At 48.1% G+C, this 25,516-nt stretch overlaps 1 protein-coding gene and 1 long non-coding RNA gene across 4 annotated transcripts; one reads left to right on the top strand and one right to left on the bottom strand.

Annotated features, from left to right (window-relative positions):
- Positions 1–40: 40 nt before the first annotated feature.
- Positions 41–12,971, bottom strand: LOC143444057 (uncharacterized). Of its 3 annotated transcripts, XR_013113583.1 has the most exons (4): positions 12,540–12,970; positions 12,083–12,417; positions 10,289–10,400; positions 6,023–6,574 (listed from the first exon to the last, which is right to left on the bottom strand). It is a non-coding gene; the product is annotated as an uncharacterized LOC143444057 (long non-coding RNA). The 3 variants fall into 3 exon arrangements; XR_013113585.1 differs by lacking the exon at positions 6,023–6,574 and adding an exon at positions 41–310 and having other exon boundaries at positions 12,083–12,971; XR_013113582.1 differs by having other exon boundaries at positions 12,083–12,961.
- Positions 9,293–25,516, top strand: Qprt (quinolinate phosphoribosyltransferase). The gene is made up of 4 exons (XM_034484467.2): positions 9,293–9,468; positions 24,051–24,586; positions 24,841–24,972; positions 25,065–25,516. The coding sequence occupies exons 1-4, from the start codon at positions 9,456–9,458 to the stop codon at positions 25,281–25,283; spliced, it is 900 nt and encodes a 299-aa protein (XP_034340358.1). The 5' UTR covers positions 9,293–9,455; the 3' UTR covers positions 25,284–25,516.

The raw sequence follows: 25,516 nt of genomic DNA, 5'->3' as shown, positions 1-25,516 counted from the left end.
GGATCTGACACCCTCACATATGCATGCAGATAAAACAACATTGCACATAAAAATTAATATATTAAAACTGTCCTGGTCTACACAGCAAGTTCCAGGGTGGGAAGGGCTACATAGTGAGACTCTGTTTCAAACAAAAACAAACTCACAAAGCATTGTTCCTGGTGGAGTTTGGCATCCAGGGTCCCTGCAGCCGGCTAGCATGAGTAGTCCCTGAGCAGGCAGTAAGGATCTGCAATAAGGACACCACATCATGACGCAGAGGGCCCGCTGCTCCAGGTCAGAGCCCAGGGGGTTTCTTTACCTTGGGATCCTGTGTATAGGGAAGAGGCAAGGGGAGGACAAGCCTTGAGGACAGGCAGCATCCTTTAGGTGTCGTTCCCTGGTGGAATCTCCTTCTCAGGGAAGGGAAGGGGCAGGGCCTCTGCTGGCCTGTCAGGGTCAGAAAATCCGTAGGGTCTGTGTTTGGGGATCTCGTCATTTCTTCTTAAGTTTCTGGTTGCTTTAACTGATTCTCTCTCTCTCTCTCTCTCTCTCTCTCTCTCTCTCTCTCTCTCTCTCTCTGTGTGTGTGTGTGTGTGTATGTTTGAAGGATAGAAAAGGATATAAGATCTCTTGGAGCTTGAGTGATAGACAGTTGTGAGGCATTCAAGTGTGAGTGCTAAGAACTGAACTCTGGTCCCAAGTTCTAACCACCAAGCCATCTCTCCATCTCTCCAAGCTCAGTTTATTTTATGTGGTTCTGAGGATGGGACTCAGGTCCTCTCATGCTTGTGCATCTAGCAACTTAGCAAACAAGCCATCTCCTCCCACTTTTAAATTCTTTTTAAACTATAAACTTTATTGTCAGAACTGACCACATTCTTAATATCATCATCACTTTGTGCTGTCTTGTCTTGTATCACAGTCTTTCTTACATGCATCAGAACTCATACTGGGAGCTAGAGAGATGGTTCAGCCGTTAAGAGCATGCTCTGTTCTGCAGTGGCCCCAAGTTCAGTTCCTGCACCCATGTCATGTGACTACAACCCATGAGTCTAGCCCTTGGGATTCAATGCCTCTTATGGACACAGCACATTCTCTAACTCAGATGCTCGCAACATAAGCACACTGCATTTTAAATAATAAAAATCAACCTTACCAGGCATGGTGGCTCACACCTTTAATCCTAGCACTTGAGAGTCAGAGGCAGGTGGATCTCTATGAGTTTGAGCCTGGTATACAGAGTGAGTTCCAGTACAGCCATCACTATTACACAGAGAAACTCAACCAACCAGACAAAAAGGTCATGGCCATGGGACTTGGAAGCACTTCCCTAGTGTCTGCATTCTGGATTCTATTGTCAGCTCTGAGAATGAAGGGAAGAGCAGGAGGGAGAGGGAGGGAATCACGGCTTCAAATAAGCTTTATTCTCCTAAGTGAAAATTCCAGATAGAAGATCTGGATAGGAGAGGTTTTACAAAATCCCACATGAGAAGCAGCCAGTGTGTAGCTATGAGAGCACTGTTCTCCTAACAATGAGGATTCATAGCTACTTTCTCTCTCTCTCTCTCTCTCTCTCTCTCTCTCTCTCTCTCTCTCTCTTTGTTTTTTTTTTTTTTTTTTTTTTTTTTTTTTTTTTTTTTTTTTTTTTTGAGACAGGGTTTCTCTGTACACAGGCTGTCCTGGAACTCACTTTGTTGAGCAGGCTGTCCTGGAACTCAGAAATCTGCCTGCCTCTCCCTCCCAAGTGCTGGGATTAAAGACGTGCACCATCATAGCTACTTCTATTTTTCAGTCCCATTGCTGACCCTGACTGTTTATCCAGTGGTGGTAGGCAAAACCTGGGATGGAAAGACAGGGCTTCCTGGGGCAGGGATGAAGGGTCTCTGTCAGCCCTGACTCACCATGTTCAGACTGTGTGGCAGGGTACAGATATTCCACTATTAACAAGCAAGAAAGGAATACGACCACATGGTTCTAAACCAGAGTAGAAACTAAATGAGAAGAAACTGGTCCTTTAGGAGGAGGACTGTACAGTGGGGAGGAGCTTGCGGTGAGCCATCTAGTGTTCTCAACAGCCAGTTACAAGTAGGCCCTGTGTGCCCAGCTCGCTTCCTATGGTTTGTGACATCAAGACAGGCTGGCTGCACCTTGGCCAAGATCCTAGTGAAAACAGAACTGATAGCCAAGAGAGCCACCTGCTTGCCTTTGCGTTTGTACAGGCTCTGCCCAAAACCAGCCCACCACCAGTTGTCCCCGAAGTACACCCGTCTGACTTCTCACCAGATTCCTCCTCAACCATGAAGCTCTGACTCAAATGTCAGTCCTTAGTGAAGTTGTCCCCTTGCCCTGCCCCCTCTGCAGACAGACTGTCTACACTCCCACAGGTCCTCCTGTGATGGTGTGAATGACTAGGCTGTATGGTTTTTTGGTTTTTGATTTGTTGGTTTGTTGTTGGGGACAATCTCATATGACCAAGGAGTGGCTTTAACTCATTATATAGCAGAGAATGACTTTAAAAACTCCCTCCTCCACCTCTGTGTGTGTGTGTGTGTGTGTGTGTGTGTGTGTGTGTGTGTGTGTTCCTGTGGAGGACAGAGGATGCTATGTTCATATATGTTATATAGACAGTTTCTACAATATCTCCTTGAGATGGGGTTTCTTACTGAACTTGGAGCTGTCAGGCATTTGGGGGTGGGGGTGGGGGGCGTGAGGCTTGGCTAGTGGCCAGAAAGCAACAGTGACTCTGTCTCTACCACCTCCCCTTACCCAAGGCACTGGAGTGACAGGAGAGCATGGCCACACCCAGCTTTTTCACATCGGTACTGGGATCCAAACTCAGGTCCTCAAGTTTGCAGTCAGTGCTCTATACCCAGAGCCACCTCCCTAGGCCCTGACCTTGACCTGCTGATCCCCCTGCCTCCACCTCCTGAGTGCTGGCATTACAGGTGAGTGCCACCGTACCTGGTGTGTGCAGTGCTGGGGATCCCACTCAGGGCACTGAGCATGTGAGCCACCGGCTGCGTTCCAAGGCCGGGCTGTGAGGACGTCAGAGCCCTCCAATGCTGTGCCATCTTTGCAGAGAGCCCAACACCCATGCTGCAGAATACATGGTTACTGCACAGAGGTGTAAGCACAGGAATGGATTACAAAATACTCTTTGGAGATGATTAGAGGCCTAGCAATGAGTGCTTCAGGGTTGGAGGGAGGTTTCTAGTTGTTTGTAGTTTTGTTCTGGGTAGTCTCTGTGGCCCAGGCTGGGCTCAAGTGACCCTTTGGAGCAGCTGGAATTACAGGCATGAACTATGGTGACCCGTTTATGATCAGCTGTAATAACAGTGTGGTGTATAAATAAAGATGTTTATCATTTACTGCATGCAGTTATGCACTGTGCCAGCAGAAAAACCCCTTGAGTTAAAATGCTGACATTTGGGGTCTGTATGCTATAGTGGTTAGCCTGCCCCATAATCCCAACAATCAGGAGGCCGAGGCATGAACCCAGTTTGAGCTATGTACATATAAAGACTCTAACTTTTTGTAAGAAATGTCTGGAGGCTGGGACCTGCCATGTGCATGCTTTAATTCCAATACTCTAGAGGCAGAGGCAGGCAGGTAGGTTTCTGTGAGCTTGAGTCCATTCTGGTCTACATAGTGAATTCAAGAGTAGCTAGGGGTATGTAGAGAAAGACCATGTCTCAAAATAAATAATTTAATTAATTAAAAATTTGAAAGGACTAAGGCTAGAGAGATGGCATAGTGGTTAGTAGTACTGGCTATAATTCCAGAGGACCCAGTTCGATTCCCAGCATCCACCTGACAGTTCACAACTGTAACGTCAGTCCCAGGAGATCTGACACACCTTTCTGGCCTCCTTGGGCACCATGCATGCAGGTGGTACACAGATGTACATTCAGGCAAAACACCCATATACATATTTTTTTATTTTGAAAATAAATGTTGGGGGCTGGAGCGATAGCTCAGAAGTTAAGAGCAGCTGGGCGGTGGTGGCGCATGCCTTTATAATCCCAGCACTTGGGAGGCAGAGGCAGGCGGATTTCTGAGTTGGAGGCCAGCCTGGTCTACAGAGTGAGTTCCAGGACAGCCAGGGCTACACAGAGAAACCAAAAAAAAAAAAAAAAAAAAAAAAAAACCAAGAAGAAGTTAAGAGCACTGACTGCTCTTCTAGAGGTCCTGAGTTCAATTCCCAGCAACCACATGGTGGCTCACAACCATCTGTAGTAGGATCCAATACCCTCTTCTGGTGCATCTGTACTCATATACATAAAATTAATAAATCTTTAAAAAAAATAAATGTTTACATTTTTTTAAATGAGGAAGAGGAGGCAAAGGGAAGGAAGGGAGAAAATGTATTTCTGTTACTTATGTAACAATTTACCACTGGGATTTGGAGCATCTGGGGACTTAACCTCCTTCCATTTTGTACTCTTGTTATTCTGCTAAGGTCAGAAAATGCTCTGCTTTCTACCAGCATGGAGGAGAGAAGAGAAAGATGCCTGATGGCTTGTCCAATCCAAGTCCGGAAGAATCTGTAGCACTTGTACACATACTTCAATTAACCAGAATTCTGGCCTGTGTTGGCCTCAGACACCAAGAATGCTGGGAAATGTAGTTTAGTTGGGTGTCCAGGAAAAAAACAAATAATCCCAACCACAGGGAGGGAATACCAAAATGGAAGATTTGCTGTGGAAAGGAACTGCAAGACACAAGGAAGAAAAACTTCAAAGGTGACCCAGAGCCTAATGTAGTAGCACACACCTGTGATCTCAGCACTTGAGAGGCTGAGGCAAGAAGATTGAGGGCAGTCTGGGTTTCATAGTAAGTTCCAGGCTAGCCTGATCTACCCAGCAAGATTCTGTCTCAAAAATCAACCCAAAACATAACAAAAGATCAGCCAGGAGAGAATGATAGTGTCTGGGAGGACAGGAAACAGCAGTGTGAAGAGCGATGGGAAGCACTTCCGGGATCCAAAAGGAAGCTCGCAAGGGGCTGGGGTGAAAGGGCCTTCGTGAGGAACCTTTAACTTCTGCACCTTCCAGGCCTGGTTTGCTTCACCTTTCTCCCTAGTCAAGGGGCACAGGAAGTGGGGTGCGGGGGCTGGAAGATGCCAGAGGCTTTGGTAATCAGTCCCCAGAAAATTGTAGCAAGAATGGTTCCCAGTGAAGAAATGGAGACCCCACTGGCCCTTAGCAGGAGCTTATGTCTCAAGATGGTGAAAGCATCCCAGGTCCAGTTCTCTCTCCCGTCTTCTTTCCTCCTCCCCCTCATTTTCTTTCAAAAACATTTTAGGACTATTTATTTAAGGTTTGATGATCTTCCAGAGGTCCTGAGTTCAATTCTCAAGCACCCACATGGTGGCTCACAACCATCTACAATAGGATGTGATGCCATCTTCTGGCGTGCAGGCACACATGCAGATAAAACACTCATACATAAAACATATAAATACATCAGTCTTTATTTAATGTTTGACGTGTATGGGAGATTTGACTGCACGTCTGTGTGTGCATCGCATGTGTGCTTGGTGCCAGGGGAGGTCAGCGGAGGTCAGGGGAGGTCAGGAGAGGTCAGGGGAGGTCAGGGCAGGGTGTCACATTGCCAGAGCACAGAGCATGCAAGCTCTGCTCCTCCTCCTCTTTCTTCTTAAAAATTTTAAAAATACGATTAAATCAAATTTTAAACATACACATAATGTTAAGATTTACTATTGCATACATATTTAATCATCAACATTTTAAAAAGACTTATGTGTAAAAGTGTTTTGCCTGTGTGAGTGTATGTATGTATATCAATTACATGTGTGCCTGATGCCTGCCTTGTTTAGAGGTTAGAAGAGGGTGTCAGATTTCAGGGAACTGGAGTTACAGATGTTTGTGAGCCACCAATTGGAGCTGGGAATGGAAAGCTGGCCACTGCAGAAGCAACAGGTGCCCTTAAACAGCTGAGCCATCTCTTCGACTCCTAACATATTCATCATTAAATATCTGCATATTTTAGCTAACAATTTATTAACAAGGAAAAAACATAAAGTTCTTTCTGTAGGCATAAATTTATTGCAACCTACTTTAGGTAAGGGTTCAACCTCTCCTCTAGCCACCACCCAGCAGAGGCAGCAGAAAAGTTATTAGGATATGGAGGAAGTGGACCTGTACTGCAATAGTTCTTTGGGTGCAAGCTTGATCTTCTTGGGCAGCAGTTCAGTCCTGTAGCAAACACCTAACACAACTCAGCAGCTGCAGACCAGTCCTCTAGGCGGGCAGACATCAGACAGCTATAGTTCAATCCCAAAGAAACTGCCAAGGTCACCAACCGGCCTAAGGCGAGGCCACAGAAGTGGCAAGCTACCACAGGGATCTCACAAGCAATTCTTGGGCGAGTTTCTCTCAATGGTTGTGTTATCACGAGGTGAGCTCAACAACACTATGTAAGGCAAACCAATACATTCAAAGAAAATCGAGGCGAAGCCAATCACACCAATGCTCAGTGCTCCTCTCACTGTCTGTGGGGTCATATTTACATTCCTTCATTACAGGTTCTTCCACGTGTCTGTTATGTCCAAACATCCTCTCACCTGTGTCTGCTCCAGAAAACATAATTTGACATAACTAACTTTCAAAAAAGCAAAACAAAACAAAAACAACCCAAAAAAACCCCCAGATGTTTCTATTTCATCTTTCTGCCCAGATTTTTTTGTTTTTAAGATGGGGGCATCTCACTATGTAGACCAAGCTGACCTCCAACTCAGAGATCCGCCTCCCTGCCTCTGCCCTCTGGGTGTTGGGATTAAAGGTGTGCAGCAGCATTTCTGGCTCCTAGACTTTTTTTGCAAAAAAGATTTATTTATTTCATGTATGTGAGTACAGTGTTACTGTCTTCAGATGCACCACAAGAGGGCATCAGATCCCATTACAGATGGTTGTGAGCCACAATGCGGTTGCTGGGAATTGAACTCAGGACCTCTGGGAGAATAGTCAGTTTTCTTAACTGCTGAGCCATCTCTCTAGTCCCCACCTCCCAGACTCTTTTTTTTTTTTTTTTTTTTTTTTTTTTAAGTTTTTTTAAATATGCTCCTTCTGCCTGCCTTGGGATCAAGATGTAGAACTCTCCAGCACCATGTCTGCCAGGACACTGTCATGTTTCTGCCTTGATGATAATGGACTGAACCTTTGAAACTGCAAGTCAGCCCCAATTAAATGTTGTCCTTTATAAGAGTTGCTTTGATCATGGTGTCTCTTCACAGCAAAGGAAATCCTAAGACACACTATAACATTAGAGGGCACATCTTATCCACAGGGCACTGTTATTGCTGGCAAACAGCCGATCCCACTGGCCTGCTCCCAGGGACCTAGCAGCTGCTTACATCATCTGCCACAGCCAGGTGTGCCAGGTGTGCCAGGTGTGCCAGGTGTGCCAGGTGTGCCAGGTGTGAGCTGTATGGTGTGCCAGGTGTGAGCTGTGCATAAAAGGGATCCCAGACACCCCAGATCTTTCTCTCTGTCTTCTCCTGTGGCTCTCTCTGTTCTCTCTGCCTTGTCTCATGCTTCTTTCTCCTGTTCCCTCTCCTTGTCTGTCTGCCTGTCAGTCTGTCTGCCTCTCTCTCCTTCACGTTCTCGTTCTCTCCTCCCCAATAAACCTCTTATACTAGATCTGTTTTGTGGAGTAATTTCTCAGGGGTACCTTGGCATGACCCCCCTCAACAGTACCCCACCACCCTCTCTCTCATCTTATCCTGTCAGTTATAGCATGAAGGGTCCAGCACAGAGTAAGACACATGCCTTTTCTCTCCCAGAAGCCTGCATAGAACCATCAGACATGATGTAGGCTAGCCAACAGGGAGAAAGTTTCCTGGTCAGCTCAAGGTTAATTTCATTGTGTTCTGCATTTGGAGTGGTATTTTCGGCAATGGAGTCTTATCCTGTAGTTGTGGTGTACAACCAAGAGCAATGGTGATATTGTGCTGGTTTGGGAGCATCTGGAGCCTCCCTGACTAATAACTCATAGGGAGGTGCCCCGCCCCTGGCATGGAGGTTTTCATTCAATAATTCACATCTTCTGGGAAGCACTGTCCACCTACGCAGGGTACTTCTGCTTAACTCCGTATTTAAAAAATATTATATATTTAAAAATAGCCTTTAGACCAGTGGAGTTCTGTAATGCTTCTTCACAGATGCTTAGTTTGGGTTTCCTCTCCCCCCACTCTTTCCTGAATCTCTTTTCTCCACTTTAACCCTGAGTTTCTCTCTCTCTCTCTAGTTTCATGTCTCAGTGTTCTACTGTCTTTGTTAATAGTTTTTTTCTTGGGTTGGAAGATGATAGGTTTCCCTATGGCTTTTTCATATACCTTTTATTTTGGGTAACCTCACCCCCCATCCCCAGGCTTGATCCTTCCTTCTTCCCCTCTTCCATCCCCCTCTCTCTCTCTCTCTCTCTCTCTCTCTCTCTCTCTCTCTCTCTCTCTCTCTCTTTTGTTGTTGTTTGTTTTTCGAGACAGGGTTTCTCTGTGTAGCCCGGGCTATCCTGGAACTCACTCTGTAGACCAGGCTGGCCTCGAACTCAGAAATCTGCCTGCCTCTGCCTCCCAAGTGCTGGGATTAAAGGCGTGCGCCACCACTGCCCAGCGTCCATCCTTCTCTATTTTACTGACCCAGCTCTCAGGTATCCACCCTTGTGATCCATCTCTAGTTTTCTGGCTCCCACATGGACTCCAGGTTAAACATACAAAGCCGAAGAATTAGAACGAGGAGCCACACATGATTCAAAACGTGCAATGTTGCTCAGTCTTACTACAAAGCCACTGACGGCATACAGTCCGCTGTCACCCTATAACCTCGTCCAAAACCCCTTCTCCAAATATCTCTAAATTTGGGGGGTAAGTTTTCAACACACTGACTTTGGAGGAACTGTAGCTCTCAGGAAGAGTGGGGGCATCAGGGGACATTTGTGGGGTTGTGCGCACTTTAATCCTAGCAGGGGGTTGGGGACACTGGCAGGTGGATTTATATAGTGAGATCCTCTCTCTGGTGGGGGTGGGGAGAATGGAATTGGAACTTGACTGCAATCTAGGTCTAGGACCCACGATTTTCCCAGCGCACCACTAACAAGGCTTTCCAGCCCTCATAAGAGAGTGAGGTCAGGTGTTCATAGCCCTGCACTCTGAGAGAGCTCCAGAAGGGCTGGTCATGGGAGAAAAAACAGGGCCTCTTTGGTGCCAGAGGAGTCAGAATTTCTAAATCTCACAGCCGATTACTCCCCACTGATTCTGGGATTCACAATGGGGCTGGCATAGCGAGGGTCCAGGGAGGTGTCCCCGGAGGGCTCTTGGGAAGGACTGGAAGGAATAACCTAGCTCGGCCCCTCCCTCCCCTCTCTCTGGCAGCCCCACCCCCAGCCTCAGCTTCTGGGAACCTTCGACCTGAACAGTGGTGGACACACTGACCTGCTGGCTGCTCCAAGTTACCATGGACCCTGAAGGTGACCTAAGTGTCTCTGCCTTGTGTTCTTGTTTTCCATAGGGGCTAATGCCCGCCTCTCTTCCTATTCCAGCCATCTGCCTCTCTCTTTTCTAAAGACCCCCCCCCCCCCCGCCTCTCCTTCGACCTTGTTCCCAAGCCCGCTTCTCTCTGACTTGGTTGAACCCCCAAAGTTCTCCTCTTGCTTCACCGTTCCTTCTGTGTTGACCCCTACAGAAGGACAGAGGCTTGGGAACAGAATGGATGGGGTTGCTGTGCTGGGGTCAGATGAACTGGTAGTGGGACTTGGAAAGGGGGGCAGCCCTGAACTCTGCCCCTTGTTAGCAGCCAAGGAAAGCAGAGGCAAAGTCCGGTCTCATCCCAGTAAAGTGGGGGGAGGGGATGAAGTCGGAACCTGTGATCAAGCGCAGAGTCTAGCTTGGAAGTCACAGCGTGCACTTGAGCCCAGCACTTGCTCAGCTCAGCGTGCTTAAGACCTTCCAGCCTAGTAGGGAGGCCGCTCTTACTTGAATCTTTTGTGTTTCCTTTTCCTCCCTGGAGCCTCCTCCCCCATCCTCCACCCTTTCCTGCTGGTTTACATGCCACTCCTCTGGCTTGCCTGTGGAGCCTGCTCTGGATTTGTCGGTCTAGCTAGAATCCCTGGAATAGCCTGTGCTGATCAGGCTGACCTCAAACTCAAAGTTTGCCTACCTCTGCCTGCCAAGCGCTGGGATCAAACACGTGTGTTACGCCGGGTCTACCCTTTCCTCCTAATGTTAACACTGACCTGGATTTCAGGCCAGGAGTATTCACAGCTGTGGGACCCCTGGGAAGTTACTCACCCAGTAGGATCCTAGGTTTCTGCATCTGGAAGACGCTTCAGAGTGGCAGGGAAGCTTGCGCCTTTGCAGGTGTCCAGGCTGGCCCCGTGGGGTTGAGTTCTTTACTGAGGAACTGTGGATGGGTTTACAGGGAGGACATATGAATATGAAGTTCTGAGAAAATAGCCATGTAGTCCTTTTTTTTTTTTTTTTTTTTTTTGAGAAAGGGGTTCAATAATAATAATTTTCGTCCCACCCAGGTTTCTAAATTTTTTAACTTATGATATCATTACTGTGTGTGAGTGATGATAGGAGTGTCACATGTCACAGTGTGAAGGTCAGAGGTTGTTCTCTTCCACCTTTGTATGTATCTGGGGATGGAGCTTGGGTGCCTCCCACTCTGATTATTCACTTAGTTTTGAGGCAGGGCCTCACTATGGAGCCGTCCCTGGGCTGGGACCCTCAGCAATCCTCCTGCCTATGCCTCCCGAATGCTGAGATTAAAGGTGTGTGCCTGATTTCATTTAATTTTAAGGCAGAGTATTTTTATTTTTTTATTTTATTTTATTTTATTTTTTTTTTTTTTTGGTTTTTTCGAGACAGGGTTTCTCTGTATAGCCCGGGCTGTCCTGGAACTCACTCTGTAGACCAGGCTGGCCTTGAGCTCAGAAATTCGCCTGCCTCTGCCTCCCAAGTGCTGGGATTAAAGGCGTGCGCCACCACCCGGCTTTAATATTTTAAATTATGTGTATGCATGGCAGGAGGTATGTGCACATGTGTTGGTTTGCCAGAGGCCGTAGGCATTGGATATCCCTGCTGCTAGTTGTTTTAAGACGTCTGACCGCAGCTCAGAACAGACCACTCCAGACCACGAGGTTCCAAGGGGGAGGAGGCTTATTCAGGGGATAGGGCAAAGGTGGGGAGAGGAAGGTAGAAGAGATAAGAGAGAAGAGGAGTAGAGGCCGGCCATGACCACGTGGAGAGAGAGAGAGAGGAAGGTGGGGGAGGGGACAGAGAGGCAAGAGGGTAAGAGAGAGAGGAAGAGGAAGAGGAAGAGAGTAAGAGAGTGAGGAGGGGGCAAGCAGCCCCTTTTATAGTTTATAGATCAGGCCTACCTGGCGGTTGCCAGGTAACTGGGAAGGTGGAGTTTAGACAGAATACTAACACCTACAGTTACAGGCAGTTGTGAGCCACCCGATGTGTGCGCCAGGAATAGAACTCGGATCCTCTGCAAGAACAGTGTGGACTTAACCTCTGAGCCATCTCTCCAGCCTCACTGATTTCAGGGCCGTATCTCCAGGGTCTTGATTCACAGCCCAGAATGGCTTGCAACTCATTACATAGCTCAGAATTATTGTGAACCTCAGCCTCCCAAGTGCTGACATTACTGGTGTGTGATCCACAACAGGTTCCAGACCCAAATTTTTAATAAGAGTAAATTAAAACTTCACAAGTTCGAGGATGGGGTCTAGAGAGATGGCTCAGTGGGTGACGTGCCAGACTTACTAGCATGAAGACCACACAAAAAGCTAGTCCGAAATCCTCACACTGAGTGTGTTAGGGACGGGGGAGGGGGTGGCAGATCCTGAGTTGAGCTCAACAGCCAGCCAGTTTAACCAGTTTGTGAGTTCCAGGTTCATTCAGCAAGAGACCTTGTCTTTAAACAAAAAACAAAACAAACAAACAAACAAACAAATAAAAACCAAAGGAGAATAATATAAAAAACACAGTAGACATTAGCTAGGTGTGATGGTACATGCTAACCCCAGCATTTAGGAATCAGAGACAGGTAGCCCTGGCTGTCCTGGTACTCACTCTGTAGATCAGGATGGCCTTGAACTCAGAGATCCACCTGCTTCTGCCTTCTGAGAGATTAGGTTCCACTTCTGACTCTCTATCCCCAGGTTTGGCGTATCAGACTCTCTTCCTGTTTCATCTTGAGCTGCAGATGAAGGTTCTTCCCACTCACCCTATTGGCCTCTTGTAGCCAGTGCTCACATCCCAGGACTCACCTCACAGCATCCAGTCCTCTCTCTTGGCTCCCTCTTCAGAGCATTCTGTCCTCAAGGTTCTGGTCCATTGCTGCCTCGCACATGTGACATCTGATGTTTGACTCTGGCTCAGCCAGAAGGTTGGTGAGAACCAGTGACCTGCATTAAAAAAGCCAGGACAAAGGTAGAAAAGGAAAGGGCATGACACCCAGGCTGGGGAGTCAGGGAAACAAAGGGCCAGTCCAGAAGTACGGGGGAGCCAGTAGATAAAGTGGGCATACTGAGCAAGGCCTGAGCATGGCTAACCCCTGTCCCTGTGACCTTGATGTGACCTTTAGAAGCACACCCCGTTGTCACAGTTCACTCTGGTTCACTGCCTCTTGCCAAAGCCCTTTCAACAGCTTCCTAACCAAGAACCCTAGACACATGTGTGCAGGCAAGCATGCGCCCTGGAATGGAGGTCAGAGGGCAACTTCCTGGAGTCAGTTTTCTCCTTCCACCATGTGGGTTCTGGGATTAAACTAAGTCATCAGACAGAGTGCCTTTGAGCACTGAGCCATCTCACTGGCCCTTAAATATTAAAACCTCAATCTTCATTTTTTTTTTAATCCTCTGACTTCTAATCAAAATTCTATAGTGACTTCTTGTTTTGCAGTGAGCAGAACCGGGCTTAGAATTCTCCTCCAAGCCTGGCTCTGCCTGGCTCTTTCTGCTTCTCATCCCTTTCCCTTGTTCCTTTCTCAGTACCTGAACCACATCTGCCAGTATCTACCACCTCTCCAGGGCGCCTGTGGCCTCTCTTTGGACGAAGTCTAACCTGTGTGCAGAGCCAGCCCTTTGCAGCCTCTCCTTTGCCCTCACTTCATCAGCAACTCACCCTTCCTCCCTTCCAAGTGTGTGCCGCCCCAGCCCTGGGTGATAGGGGTCTTTACTGGGTCCTATTTGGACGTCATTTCTGTTCCTTAGGAAGTGAGAATATTTGGAAAGAAGGTAGCGGGAGGAGCAGTGTTGACTGGCCTCTGTCTCCACCTGCTGTTTGTCCAATGAATCAACAAGCAAGCATGGCCGGGCGGTGGTGGCGCACACCTTTAATCCCAGCACTTGGGAGGCAGAGGCAGGCGGATTTCTGAGTTCAAGGCCAGCCTAGTCTACAGAGTGAGTTCCAGGACAGCCAGGGCTACACAGAGAAACCCTGTTTCAAAAAAACAAAAACAAAAACAAAACAAGCAAGCAGAGAGAGGAATGGAGCTGGGAGACTAACTCCTGAGCCCTTATGCTGGAGGCTAGGCCTGATCTCAGACATAGATGTGGCTGTTCCCCTGCCTCACAACAGGCCGACCTGTGACCCCTGTGACACTTTCAGAGAGCCCAAGGGAACATGGGCAGAGTCAGGGTTGCAGTCCAGATGTTTCTGACTCATACCAAATACATTCTCATTAGGCCAGGAGCCAAGCCCTGGGTCCTGAAGAACCCTGTGTTAATATGGCATGTGCTCTGGCCCACCATTTTCTCTTTTCTGACCTGGAAGAAGTTTTTGCCAGAGCACTTCTGGTTCCCTAAGAGGACTGTTCCAGTTCTGGTGGAGCCTCATCACCACAGCCAGGGGTCCCACAGCAGGGGGATGGACCTGGAGGACTCATTGCTTGAGGCAGTTCGGGTCCTTTGTCTCCAGATTTCTGTCTTCATTCCTGTCTGTCCTGGGATCTAAGGTGACAACAGACATGACTCAGGAAAAGAGGACAAAATGAAAAAAAAAAAAAAAAATAGGAGCTAGATTAGTGACTACTGCTTCCTCCCCATGGCAGGCTGTGTGAGATCCTGTATGACCAGCCTAGCTTTATGACCAAGCCTGTACTTCCCAGTTGTGTGAACATATTTTGTACCTCCATTTCCTTACCTATGAAATGGGTATAATTGTGGTCATCAAGATTAAATTATAAATATCCTGGTGAGAATCCTTTTGAGTCTGAATGCTTTGTGTGTGTGTATGTATGTGTGTGTGTGTATGTGTGTATGTGTGTGTGTGTGTGTTTGTTGGGGCAGTAGGGGGTGTTGGTGCATGTGGAGATCATGTGGAGATCATGTGGAGATCATGTGGAGATCAGAGGTGTTTCCTCAGGAGCCATTCATCTTAGTTTGGTTTCTGTGTGTGTTATTTGCGGGTTCTGGGGATCTTCGTACTTTCACAGCCAGCATTTTATCACCGTGTCATCACTCAATGTCACAATGAAGTCATCCTAAGGAGATATTTGTGCCTTCTCTTTAGATGAGACATTACTGAAGTAATGATCTCCAAAAAATTAGAATTTCCTGGGAACCTCATGCTGAAGCTCAGGGGCAGGATGGAGGCTGCACACGGCTGCACACAGGTCAGACCTCCTTGTCGGAGGAGCGTGATGATGGGCACAACCACGCCCATCAGGACTGGTCAGTTTATTCCTGCCTCTTGCCCGGCATTTAATCTAAACCTCAGGTGAAGATCCCAGTGATGGCGCAGGCTGGCCTTTAACTTGAAATTCTCCCACCTTGGTATCTTTAGTAGCTAGAGTTACAGGCTCATACCACCACACCTGAAACACCTTTTTTATTTTGTTCATTTAAAACAAATTTTTAAAGAAAAGTCTCATTTGGCCAAGACTGGCTTCAAACCCTCTATATTACTAAGGGTGACCTTGAACTTCTGATCCTTCTGCCACCATCTCCGAATGCTGGTATTATAGGTGTGCTAGAGATGGCACCCAGGGCTTCCTGCATGCCAGGTAAGCATGCTAGCAAATTAGCTATCATGGCTGCTATGCCAATTTTATCAGAGTTTTATTCATCCCAGATAACCTATTAAAAAGGTATCTGGAAGCCGGGCAGTGGTGGCACACGCCTTTAATCCCAGCACTTGGGAGGCAGAGGCAGGTGGATTTCTGAGTTCGATGCCAGCCTGGTCTACAGAGTGAGTTCCAGGACAGCCAGAGCTATACAGAGAAACCCTCTCGAAAACAAACAAACAAGCACCCCCCCAAACAAAACAAAACAAAACAGAAAAAGAACCTAAAAAGGTATCCCAAGTGGCTGTAGAGATGGCTCAGAGGTTAAGAGCCCTGAGCACTGGCTGCTCTTCCAGAGACCCAGTTCAATTCCTCGCAATCACATATTGGCTCACAACGATCTGTAGTGGGATCCAATGCCCTCTTCTGGTGTCTGAAGACAGCAACAGTGTACTCATATACATAAAATAAGTAAATAAATCTTTTTTTTTTAAACAAAGGTATCCTGTGAGAGATCAGGTTTACAGCTGCGTGAGATTATCCTCCTCATAGTCCAGGTGCCTACGAGGAACTTCTCCACAGATAGCATGGCAAGGACTACAGTCTGTAGTGACTGATAGCTGTCCCCACCAGACAGCTCACTGCAGACAGCCCCGCTCCCCCTCCCCGCCAAGCTCAGTGAAGCTTCCCTCTGAGGTTAGCGCCTTCCAGGGACAGCTGCTAATTAGGAGAGCCAGGATATTCAAAACTGCTCTCAGAAATCCCTTTTGTTGGAAATGTTAGCCAATGGGCCTTAAAGAACACCAGATGTGTTTGTTTTATTCCCTCAAGTGGAAATAGTGTGAACAGTGTGCCCTACACCAGGCAACCAGAGCAGCCTGTCTCCTAGACGTCTGTGTGGGGGAAGCCTGGGGGCTGAAGCAGCTGCGTTGTCCTGAATGTACTCACTGTGGAGAGGAAGAGCAGTCGCTGCCTGTCAAGCTTCGTGCCTTATCACTGTGCAGTTCTGCTCTTGAGGAAGTTTCCAGCCTCAGTTCCCCATCTGTAAATACCACTGCTGTGTACCATGAGGGGCTGTCGGGAACCACTGCTGTGCACTGTGGGGTTGTGGGTAATGACTACTGTGTACCGTAGGGACTGTTGGTAGCATCACACACACAGCAGCACACACACACACACAGCAGCACACAGCCAGTGCCCTGGTATGGCAGACACAAAGTGTGTGGTGGCGATCAATCTTCCCAGACTGAGAAGCTCTGCTCAAAATTAGATTCATGCTACTTCTTCCGAGTGGTTCCCGGACACGCTGCTGGGGCCCAGGGACCAACATTTGCACAGACCTCCACTGCTTCTGCTGTTCCAGAAACACAGAGACTGGAGAGATTGCTCAGGAGTTAGAGCTTCTGCTGCTCTTGCAAAGGCCTGGGGTTCAGTCTCTAGCACCCACACAGTGGCTCATCACCATCTGTGACTCCGGTTCCAGGGGCTCCAACAACTTCTGGTCTTTAAGGGTACACATGTAGTGAATACATATAAGGAAGCAAAACACTCATACACACAAAATAAATAAATCTAAGAAAAATAGAACAAGAAATGTTTTGGTTCCTAGTCATTGTATTCTTGCAACCCGGAGCAGTAGGAGAACTAGAAAATTTTTTTGTTCTAATAGTCTGTTTCCCAGCACAGCTCCTTAACCATCTGGATTTTCTGGCACTAGGATAGTCTTTTGGGAGGGGTTTCATTGTTCTCAGATTCTGAAGAATGAGTTAATAACCCATCGTGTGTGTGTGTGTGTGTGTGTGTGTGTGTGTGTGTGTGTGTGTGTGAAGCCACTTTCAAAAATCCCTAAGGTTGCCAGGCAATGGTACACCTGAAGACAGAGCAAGTTTCAGGATAGCCAGAGCTACACAGATAGACCTGTCTTAAACCGCATTCCCCCCCCCCCCCAATTCCTGAAGTAAGGGCTAGGGGTGCTGCTTCTTGGTGGGGCACTTACCTGGCAAGTGAAAGGCCATGGTAGGTGGTTGTATCTGGGCTCTGAACCTCAGTTCTTTCTGCCCACCCCCCACTTCTTTCTTGACAGGTACTGGCCTCAAGGCTCCCTTTATGCCTCAGCCTCTGGAGCCCTGAGGTTTCGTGACTTGACTTCTGAGTGCTGCCATCTGAGGCTCAGTTAGGGGCATGGTTGTAGCATGGCTGGAGAATGGCTTGTGACACTGGCCAGAACACTGCTTCCTGTTTACTTATGAACATGTCAATTAGTTTTAGTAACTCCCCTGAGTTGCCATCTTCATCCTAATCAGGTCCCAGGCATGTTTTTCTCAGCCTGAGCTTCTAGCAATCACTACTTTGACCTTATCAATTCCTGGCATCAGTGGAGTCAGATGATGTCATATCACACAAACTGGAGTTTTAACATTTTTTAATATATTTTATTTTTTGAGACAAATGTCTCTCTATGTAGATAGCCCTGACTGTCCTGGAACTTACTGTATAGACCAAGCTGGACTCAAACTCACAGAGATCCACCTGCCTCTGTCTCCTGAGTGCTGGGATTTAAAAGCGCGTGTCACTATGCCCAGTTAATTTTCTAATTTTAAAAATTATATGTATGTATGAATCTGTCTGTCTGTCTGTCTGTCTGTCTGTCTATCATTTGGGGGTATAGAGCCGAGGATGGGAGTGGCTTTTCTCCTTCCATCACGTAGGTCCAGGGATAGAACCCAGGTGGGTAAGCTTGGTGGCAAGTGTCTCTCCTTAGTGAGCTATCTTGCTGACCCTAAGCCTCGAAGGTTTTGAGTTTTTGTTTGTTGTTTTTTGTTGTTACTGTTGGCTCAGGGTATTGTTATCCCCAGATGGCCTCAAACCCACAGAGATCCACCTGCCTCTGCCTCCTGAGTGCTGGGATTGAAGTCATGAGCTGATGAACCCAGGCTTGCTTCCTTTTTGTCTCTATTTCTCTGCCCCCTTTCATTCCTGTTTATCAGAATATGTTATTTGTACGAAACAGAGTTTCATACATTGGACTTCGGTCTTCTCCAGCCATCACCCTCTTGTCCATCCCTCAGGCCTCTAGCCCTGCCCCTGTATCCCCCAGAGAACCCCCTTCTACTGTCATGGCTTTTTAGTCTAGAGTCCACAAGTGTGTTTGCCTTAACACAATTTCCAGTTCTAACCATTCTCCTGCAAATGGCATACTTTTGTTTTTCTTGGAGGCTAAGGATTCCTTATGCATATACACCATGTTTTCTTCATTCACCCTTCTGTTGATGGGCACTGGGGCTGACTCCATGACTTGGTGGGACATGAACACACAATGAGCATAGGTTTGTCCTCACCCCTCTGAGTCTGAGAACTGAGCCCAGCCAGGATCCGCAGCAGGCTTCAAGTGCTGCACCATCCAGTTACATCCCAGCTGCTGCATTTTAACATTGTGTGTGTGTGTGTGTGTGTCTGTGTGTCTGTGTGTCTGTGTCTGTCTCTGTCTGTCTCTGTCTGTGTCTTTCTCTGTCTCTGTGTCTGTCTCTGTCTTTCTCTCTGTGTCTCTGTTTCTCTCTGTGTGTGTCTGTCTCTGTCTGTCTGTCTCTCTCTGTGTATATCTCTCTGTGTCTTTCTCTGACTGTCCCTCTCTGTGTCTGTCTCTCTCTCTCTGTGTGTGTCTCTGTCTCTGTTTCTCTCTGTGTGTGTCTGTCTCTCTCTGTGTATATCTCTCTGTGTCTTTCTCTGACTGTCCCTCTCTGTGTCTGTCTCTCTCTCTCTCTCTGTGTCTCTGTCTCTGTTTCTCTCTCTGTGTGTCTGTCTCTCTCTGTGTATATCTCTCTGTGTCTTTCTCTGACTCTGTTCCTCTCTGTCTCTGTCTGTCTCTATTTCTCTCTCTGTGTGTGTATCTCTCCCTCTCTCTCTCTCTCTCTCTCTCTCTCTCTCTCTCTCTCTCTCTCTCTCTGTGTGTGTGTGTGTCAAGAGAATACCATGTGAGAGTTAGTTCTCTCCTTTCTCCATGTGCTCCGGGGGATCAGACTGAGATCATCAAGCCAGGCAGCAGGCACCTTTACCTTCTGAGCCATCTCTGGTTCTGTGCACTATTCTTAACATTTGAAGATATGTATCAGTCTTTGTCAGGATTCGAGGGGGACTTGGGAAACCTATATACCTGGGATCTCCCTCCCACCCTCACCTCCAGATTCTGATGCAGTTGGTCTACAATGAACCCAAGCAGCTAAGAGTTAAAACAACCTTTCCAGATGACTCCAGCCATGCTGCTCAGCCCTTGAGGCCAGTGACTCACAGCCACCGCCTCCACTTCCTCATCTCACAGTGTAATTTCTTACTGTGACCTTGCAACTCTGTTTCCATCACACATTGCCTGGCTGCTTCAGCTAAGGCCTCCTAGCCACTAAATTGCTAAGTCCAGTGACCCATTTTCTGCCTTCCACTTTGCACTATTTATTGAATCTTCTCCCCACAACCCCCAAACATCCGCTCTTAACTCTTCTCTATTCGTCAACCACACCTCTGCCTGTGCCTCCTACCAAGCTCTGCTCAGACACCATGCCCACAGTCTCTCACTAGTCCTCACCCCAGTGTCTCTTGGGAACATACCCATCTTCCTACTCTGTCTATGCACCATTCATGTTTCTGGAAGGCATCTATGCCAACACTTGCAGAGAACCGCCTGGTTCCCTCCCCAGCTGTGCTGCAAGAAGCCTCAGCACCAGCACGCAGCACCATAGGAAACACTGAGATTTGGTTTCTATGCTTTTGAAATGGGAAGAACCCTTGTTGGGGAGGCTCAGATGAGGCTGCACTTAGGGACTGTTTCCACCTTCCCCTCATGTTTCCCTTGTCCAAACTTCTCTCCTGGGATGACACCTGAGGTCTGTGTTCAACCACTGGGGACAGGAAACCGAAATTTTGACACCTGACGGCAGCCACTTTGGGCAGATCCCACCTCAGGCGGCTCACTTCTCCTTCCCTCCCTTCCTACAACTGCTGCCTAAGCTTGGAGCTTTACAGCTTTTCCTTGCTTGCCTCAGCCTCCCTTTGTCTCCTGTTTCATCTTCAGTTGGTGGATAAGGTGAACCTTCTAGAAAAAACATAACCACTTCCAGCTCTGTGATGGGTCCTGGGATCAGCCCAGGTTCCCAAGCTAAATAGCACAATCCTCTTAGACTCTGGCAAACCTCCCATTCCTCCAAACTCACCCCCTCTTCCTGCTTTTTTTTTTTTTTTTTTTTTTTATACAGGGTTTTTCTGTATAGCCTTGGCTGTCCTGGAACTCACTCGGTAGACCAGGCTGGCCTCGAACTCAGAAATCCGCCTGCCTCTGCCTCCCAAGTGCTGGGATTAAAGGCGTGCGCCACCACCACCCGGCCTCTTCCTGCTTTTCAGCTCCAATCCCCCCAACCCCAGCCACCTCTGCCTGGCAAACATGAATTGTCCTCCTCAGGGACACAAGGGCATCTCCTCCAGTGCTCACCACACTTGGGGAAGGCTTCAGTCATTTCTTTAGCTAACACATCTACTGTTTGCCAGATAAACTCCCTCAGAGCTTAGGAACCCAGGGTCTCTGCATCATTATCCCTGTTACAGACAATAAGAGGCTGAGTCCTGGCCTGAGCTGAAAGAGGCTGAGACACTACTGAGACTCAGGTCATGCTCTGGAGTGCTGAGTCACTCCACCGAGTGGGTGCTCTGGTGGCATAAATCTCACTACCTACTTGCTATAGCAGTATGAACAATATTTGGCCTTTAAAATTTTTTTGGGAGGGTGGTGGTTTACCCCCTTTCCTTCTTCCTCTCGCTGTGGCCCAAAGGTTTATTTATTTATTTGTTTATTTATTCATTTATTAATTATATGTAAGTACACTGTAGCTGTCTTCAGACACCCCATAAGAGGGTATCAGATCTCATTACAGATGGTTGTGAGCCACCATGTGGTTGCTGGGAATTGAACTCAGGACCTCCGGAAGAGCAGTCAGTGCTCTGAACTGCTGAGCCATCTCACCAGCCCCTGTTTGTTTGTTTGTTTGTTTGTTTTATGGACAGGATTTTGTGTATTCCTAGCTGTCCTGGAACTCTAGACCAGGCAGGCCTTCAACTCACAGAGATCCACCTGTTCTGCAGCCCCACCCCACCCCAGAGTGCTAAGATCAAGGGTGCATGCCACCACGCTCGGTATTTGGTTGCTTTATTTTATATTTGCTTGTTTTTGAGACAGAATTTTACACAGTCAGCCACGATGTTCTGGAACTCACTGTATATATAGCCCAGGCTGTCCTCAACCTTATTGAAATCTTCCTACCTCACCCTCCCACGTGCTGGGATTACGACCTTGCGCCCCCTGCTGGGCCAGCGACTGGACTACAGCAGAATACTGGACAGTATGGCGCACATAATTGGGACTTCTAACCTAGCAGGGGTCTGTAAAAAGATATGAGGGGAAAGGGCCGACAGGAGCAAGGGGAGGGACTGTGAGGCTCAGACACTATGTGAGCCAGCTCAGGTTGAGGCCTGAGAGTGACAAAGGAGACCCACCCTCATCTCCACGGCGGCTGCTCAGTCAGAAGTTGAATGGGAAGTGGAGCGGAGAACTCAGTTTTCACCACCGCAGAGCTGTTAAATACAGCTGAAGTAGCGGGGCGGTGGTGGTGCTCGCCTTTAATCCCCGCACTCAGGAGGCAGAGGCAGATGGGTCTCGTGAGTTTCAGGCCAGCCTGATCTACAGAGGGAGTTACAGGACAGCTATTGCTACACACAGAAACCCAGTCTTAGAAAAACAAACAAACAAACAAATAAACAAAGCAGAAGTGAACAGGAGGCAGGTAATAAAACAGAGCTCTCACTGTAAGGCAAGAACTCAAAACAAAATTCTAAATACAGTGTGGGCCAGTGGGAATTTACAGCCCGGGAGCACAGAAGAGGTCAGTGGTGCAGAATTACTAACAGAAAGTCCTGGGGGATAAGGAGACCTTCGGTTAGATCAATCCAACAGGGTTCTCATCAAAATTGCAATTCAGAGACCAACATAGAAATCCAAAAGTATTTGGGAAACTGAGGCAGGAGTGGCTGGATTTCAAGGACAGCTTGGGTTCCATTGTAAATTCCAGGACAGCTTGGGTGAAGGGGGTTGGGGATAGAGGGAACCAGATAAATTGTGTGAAGGCTGCAGTTTTTATATAGACCGACAGGTGGCAATGTTGCGTCGTGTCTGGGTTCTGTCTCTGCAGAGGCCAGATTCTGCAGCCCTGGAGGCTGAAAGGCCCTTCAGCTGATGCTACACATTGAGTTGAAGGACTTAGGAGAAACCACACCTCTACCCTTCACTCCCTCTGAAACAACATAGCGAGCCTAGTTTACAGCCGCACTAAGGCTTCTTGTTCTGAATCCGTGGCCACTTTGCTGCCAGCACCCTCAGCTGATTTGTCTTTTCTCTGTGGTTCTCTGTTGCTGTAAACACCTGAACTTCCAGCTTTATATAATACTTGGTGTTAGGCTGTGAGTGAGGCTCCATAGGAGAGTGTTTTCTAAAAGCTCAAGGACCTGGTTTAGATCCCGACCATAAAGTACTTGATGTCCTAGAGACGGCTAGGAGGAAAGATACATACACTCATGGTCAGCTGAAGGGCTTCAGGGCAAAAATAGCTAAGCCTTCTGGGTAACGAGGATGGAAAAGAGGCAGGGCACCCTACCAGTGTGCACAAGTCGGTTGCCCATGCTATTAAATATTGAGGGCCTTGGTGGTGCATGTGCATGACCCCCAGCACTCAGGAGGTGGGTTAGCTGGGCCTCCAGGCTATCCTGGATTACATAAGCAAGCTATGTCTTTAAAGAACAAAAGAATATTAAATATCTTGTTGGTAAATAGCTTTGGACCCAACAGTAGGTTGGATGCATAAAATACAAGATGCCAAGTTACATTTGAATTTCAAGTAACAGGTCATGTTTACTTACAAGTTGCTAAGTGTGTCACCTGGGACATACCATACAGAAAAATGACCTGAGCACCTTTGTAATCGGATTTCATAAAGCAGAAAGGAGGTTGGCAAGAGGAAGAGGAGGAGCAGGAGGGGGAGGGGAAGGAAGCAGCTGCTGTCCAGGGTACAGAGCTTTAATTCTGCAGGAGGAACGAGTTGTGTAAGTGTTGGTATGACTGCTGGACTCACATGTGTTTGGAGGGTTAGCCTGTCCTTGTTCCTTTTTTTTTTTTTTAATATTGTATTTATTTATTTTATATATATGATGAGCACACTGTAGCTGTCTTCAGACACACCAGAAGAGGGCACCAGATCTCATTGCAGATGGTTGTGAGCCACCATGTGGTTGCTGGGAATTGAACTCAGGACCTCTGGAAGAACAAGCAGTGCTCTTAGCTGCTGAGCCATCTCTCCAGCCCCTTGTTCCTTTAACTATAAGTTAATTAAAGCTAACCCAAGGCGAGCAGGGAGATGACTCAGTGGGTGAAGATGCCCACTGCTGAGCTTGGCCAATTGAGTTGGAGTCCCAGGACCTACATCCTTTAGAAACCAACTCTTGCAAATTGTCCTTTGACTTTCACTCAAGAGCAGTGACATCTACATGTACATACCACACACACACACACACACACACACACACACACACACAAACACACACACCAAATGTTAAAAAAATACAAAAGGGGGGCATGGTGATGATAAGAAGGAGCAAACACCTACTTCTATATTATTATTGTTGTTATCATTATCATTATAATACCAGGTCTGGTGAGCTTCTCCTCCTCAGCCTCCCAAGAGTGTGAAGACTCTTGGCATGCACCACTATACCCAGCTTCTTTCTAAACCGCTTTGATACTTATTCCAAGTTTAACTTTTGCTAGTATTTTTATACTGGTCGTCTTGGAGACCCCAGGCTCTGCCCAGCCTGCCCCCTGGGAGTTCTATCTCTGCCCTGATTGGCTAGTGTCCTATTGACCATGCTGTTGAACGTTACAGTACCACTTCTAGCTACATGGGAGGAAGTGTAAACCCAACGGAGGTCTCTCTGCTTCCTCCCCAGACCTGCAGCTCCTGTTGCCCCCTATGACCCTGGCATCCCTGGCGAACAGCTGGCTGCAAGAGGACTGCCCGGGCCTCAATTTTGCATCCTTGGTTACCGGGTCGGCGCCCTCACAGGCTGTGCTGTGGGCCAAATCCCCCGGGTATCTGGCAGGGCGACCTTTCTTTGACGCCATCTTCACTCAACTCAACTGCCAAGTGTCCTGGTTCCTCCCGGAGGGATCGAAACTGGTACCTGTGGTCAAGGTGGCAGAGGTCAGGGGACTTGCCCACCACCTGCTGCTGGGGGAACGGGTGGCCCTTAACACCCTGGCCCGCTGCAGTGGAATTGCAAGCGCCGCAGCGACAGCTGTGGAGGTGGCCAGGAGCACCGGCTGGACTGGACAGGTGGCGGGCACGAGGAAGACCACGCCGGGGTTCCGACTGGTAGAGAAGTATGGGCTCCTAGTAGGTGGGGCCGCGTGCCACCGCTACGACCTAGGAGGGCTGGTGATGGTGAAAGACAACCACGTGGTGGCAGCCGGCAGCATGGAAAAAGTAAGTACCCCGCTGAGTCTCTGTTCTCACTCTGGTCCACCTCTGACAGGCATTTTAGTCCCTCCACCGGAGACCAGCCACTGCCTGGTGACAAGTGATCCCAGCGTCAGGGATGCCTCCAAGCCTTTCCGGCTGTAGATGGAGGAGACTGTCTTCCTATTTGTGTGTGATTCAAAGCACAGCTCTCTGCCCCCGCCCCCCCAGGGTCCAGGGCCAGGCTACCCAACCTCATCTTCTCTCTATTGGCATGGCAGGCAGTGCTGAAGGCCCGGCAGGCAGCTGATTTCTCCCTGAAGGTAGAGGTGGAATGTAGCAGCCTGAAGGAGGCCTTGCAGGCAGCAGAGGCTGGGGCTGACCTGGTAATGCTGGACAACTTTAAGCCTGAGGTGAGATGAGACTGGACTCCTGGGCGGGGCCTGTGCGCAATGTGGGATGGAGGTTGGGGGGCTCTCACCTCACCTTGGCTTCTGTCTTACAGGAGCTGCACCCCACAGCAGCTGTACTTAAAGCCAAATTCCCCAGCGTGTCTGTGGAAGCCAGTGGGGGCATCACATTGGACAACCTCCCCCAATTCTGTGGGACACACATTGATGTCATCTCACTGGGAATGCTGACCCAGGCTGCTCCAGCCCTGGACTTTTCCCTCAAACTGTTTGCTGAAGGAGATACTCCAGTGCCTCATGTTCACCGGTCCTAAAACCTAAGAAGATGCCACCAGAATGGATTATTGCGGCTTGTTGGGCCCCTTGGGTCACACATCTTTAGGTTCAGAGGCCGACAGGACACACCTAGCATTTGCCGAGGCTTCCCACTAGCTCTGCAATCTCCAGCTTGTCTGACTTGCCAGGGCTGAGTTTGATTTTGCTTGCCTCAGTTTTCTCATCTGTGAAATAGGTCTAATAAACTTCACTGGGCTGTTGATGACAAGTA

This window comes from Arvicanthis niloticus, chromosome 1 (genome assembly GCF_011762505.2).
Source record: "Arvicanthis niloticus isolate mArvNil1 chromosome 1, mArvNil1.pat.X, whole genome shotgun sequence".
In the NCBI taxonomy this organism is placed as follows: Eukaryota; Metazoa; Chordata; class Mammalia; order Rodentia; family Muridae; genus Arvicanthis; species Arvicanthis niloticus.
This window is presented reverse-complemented; position numbering and strand designations above follow the sequence as displayed.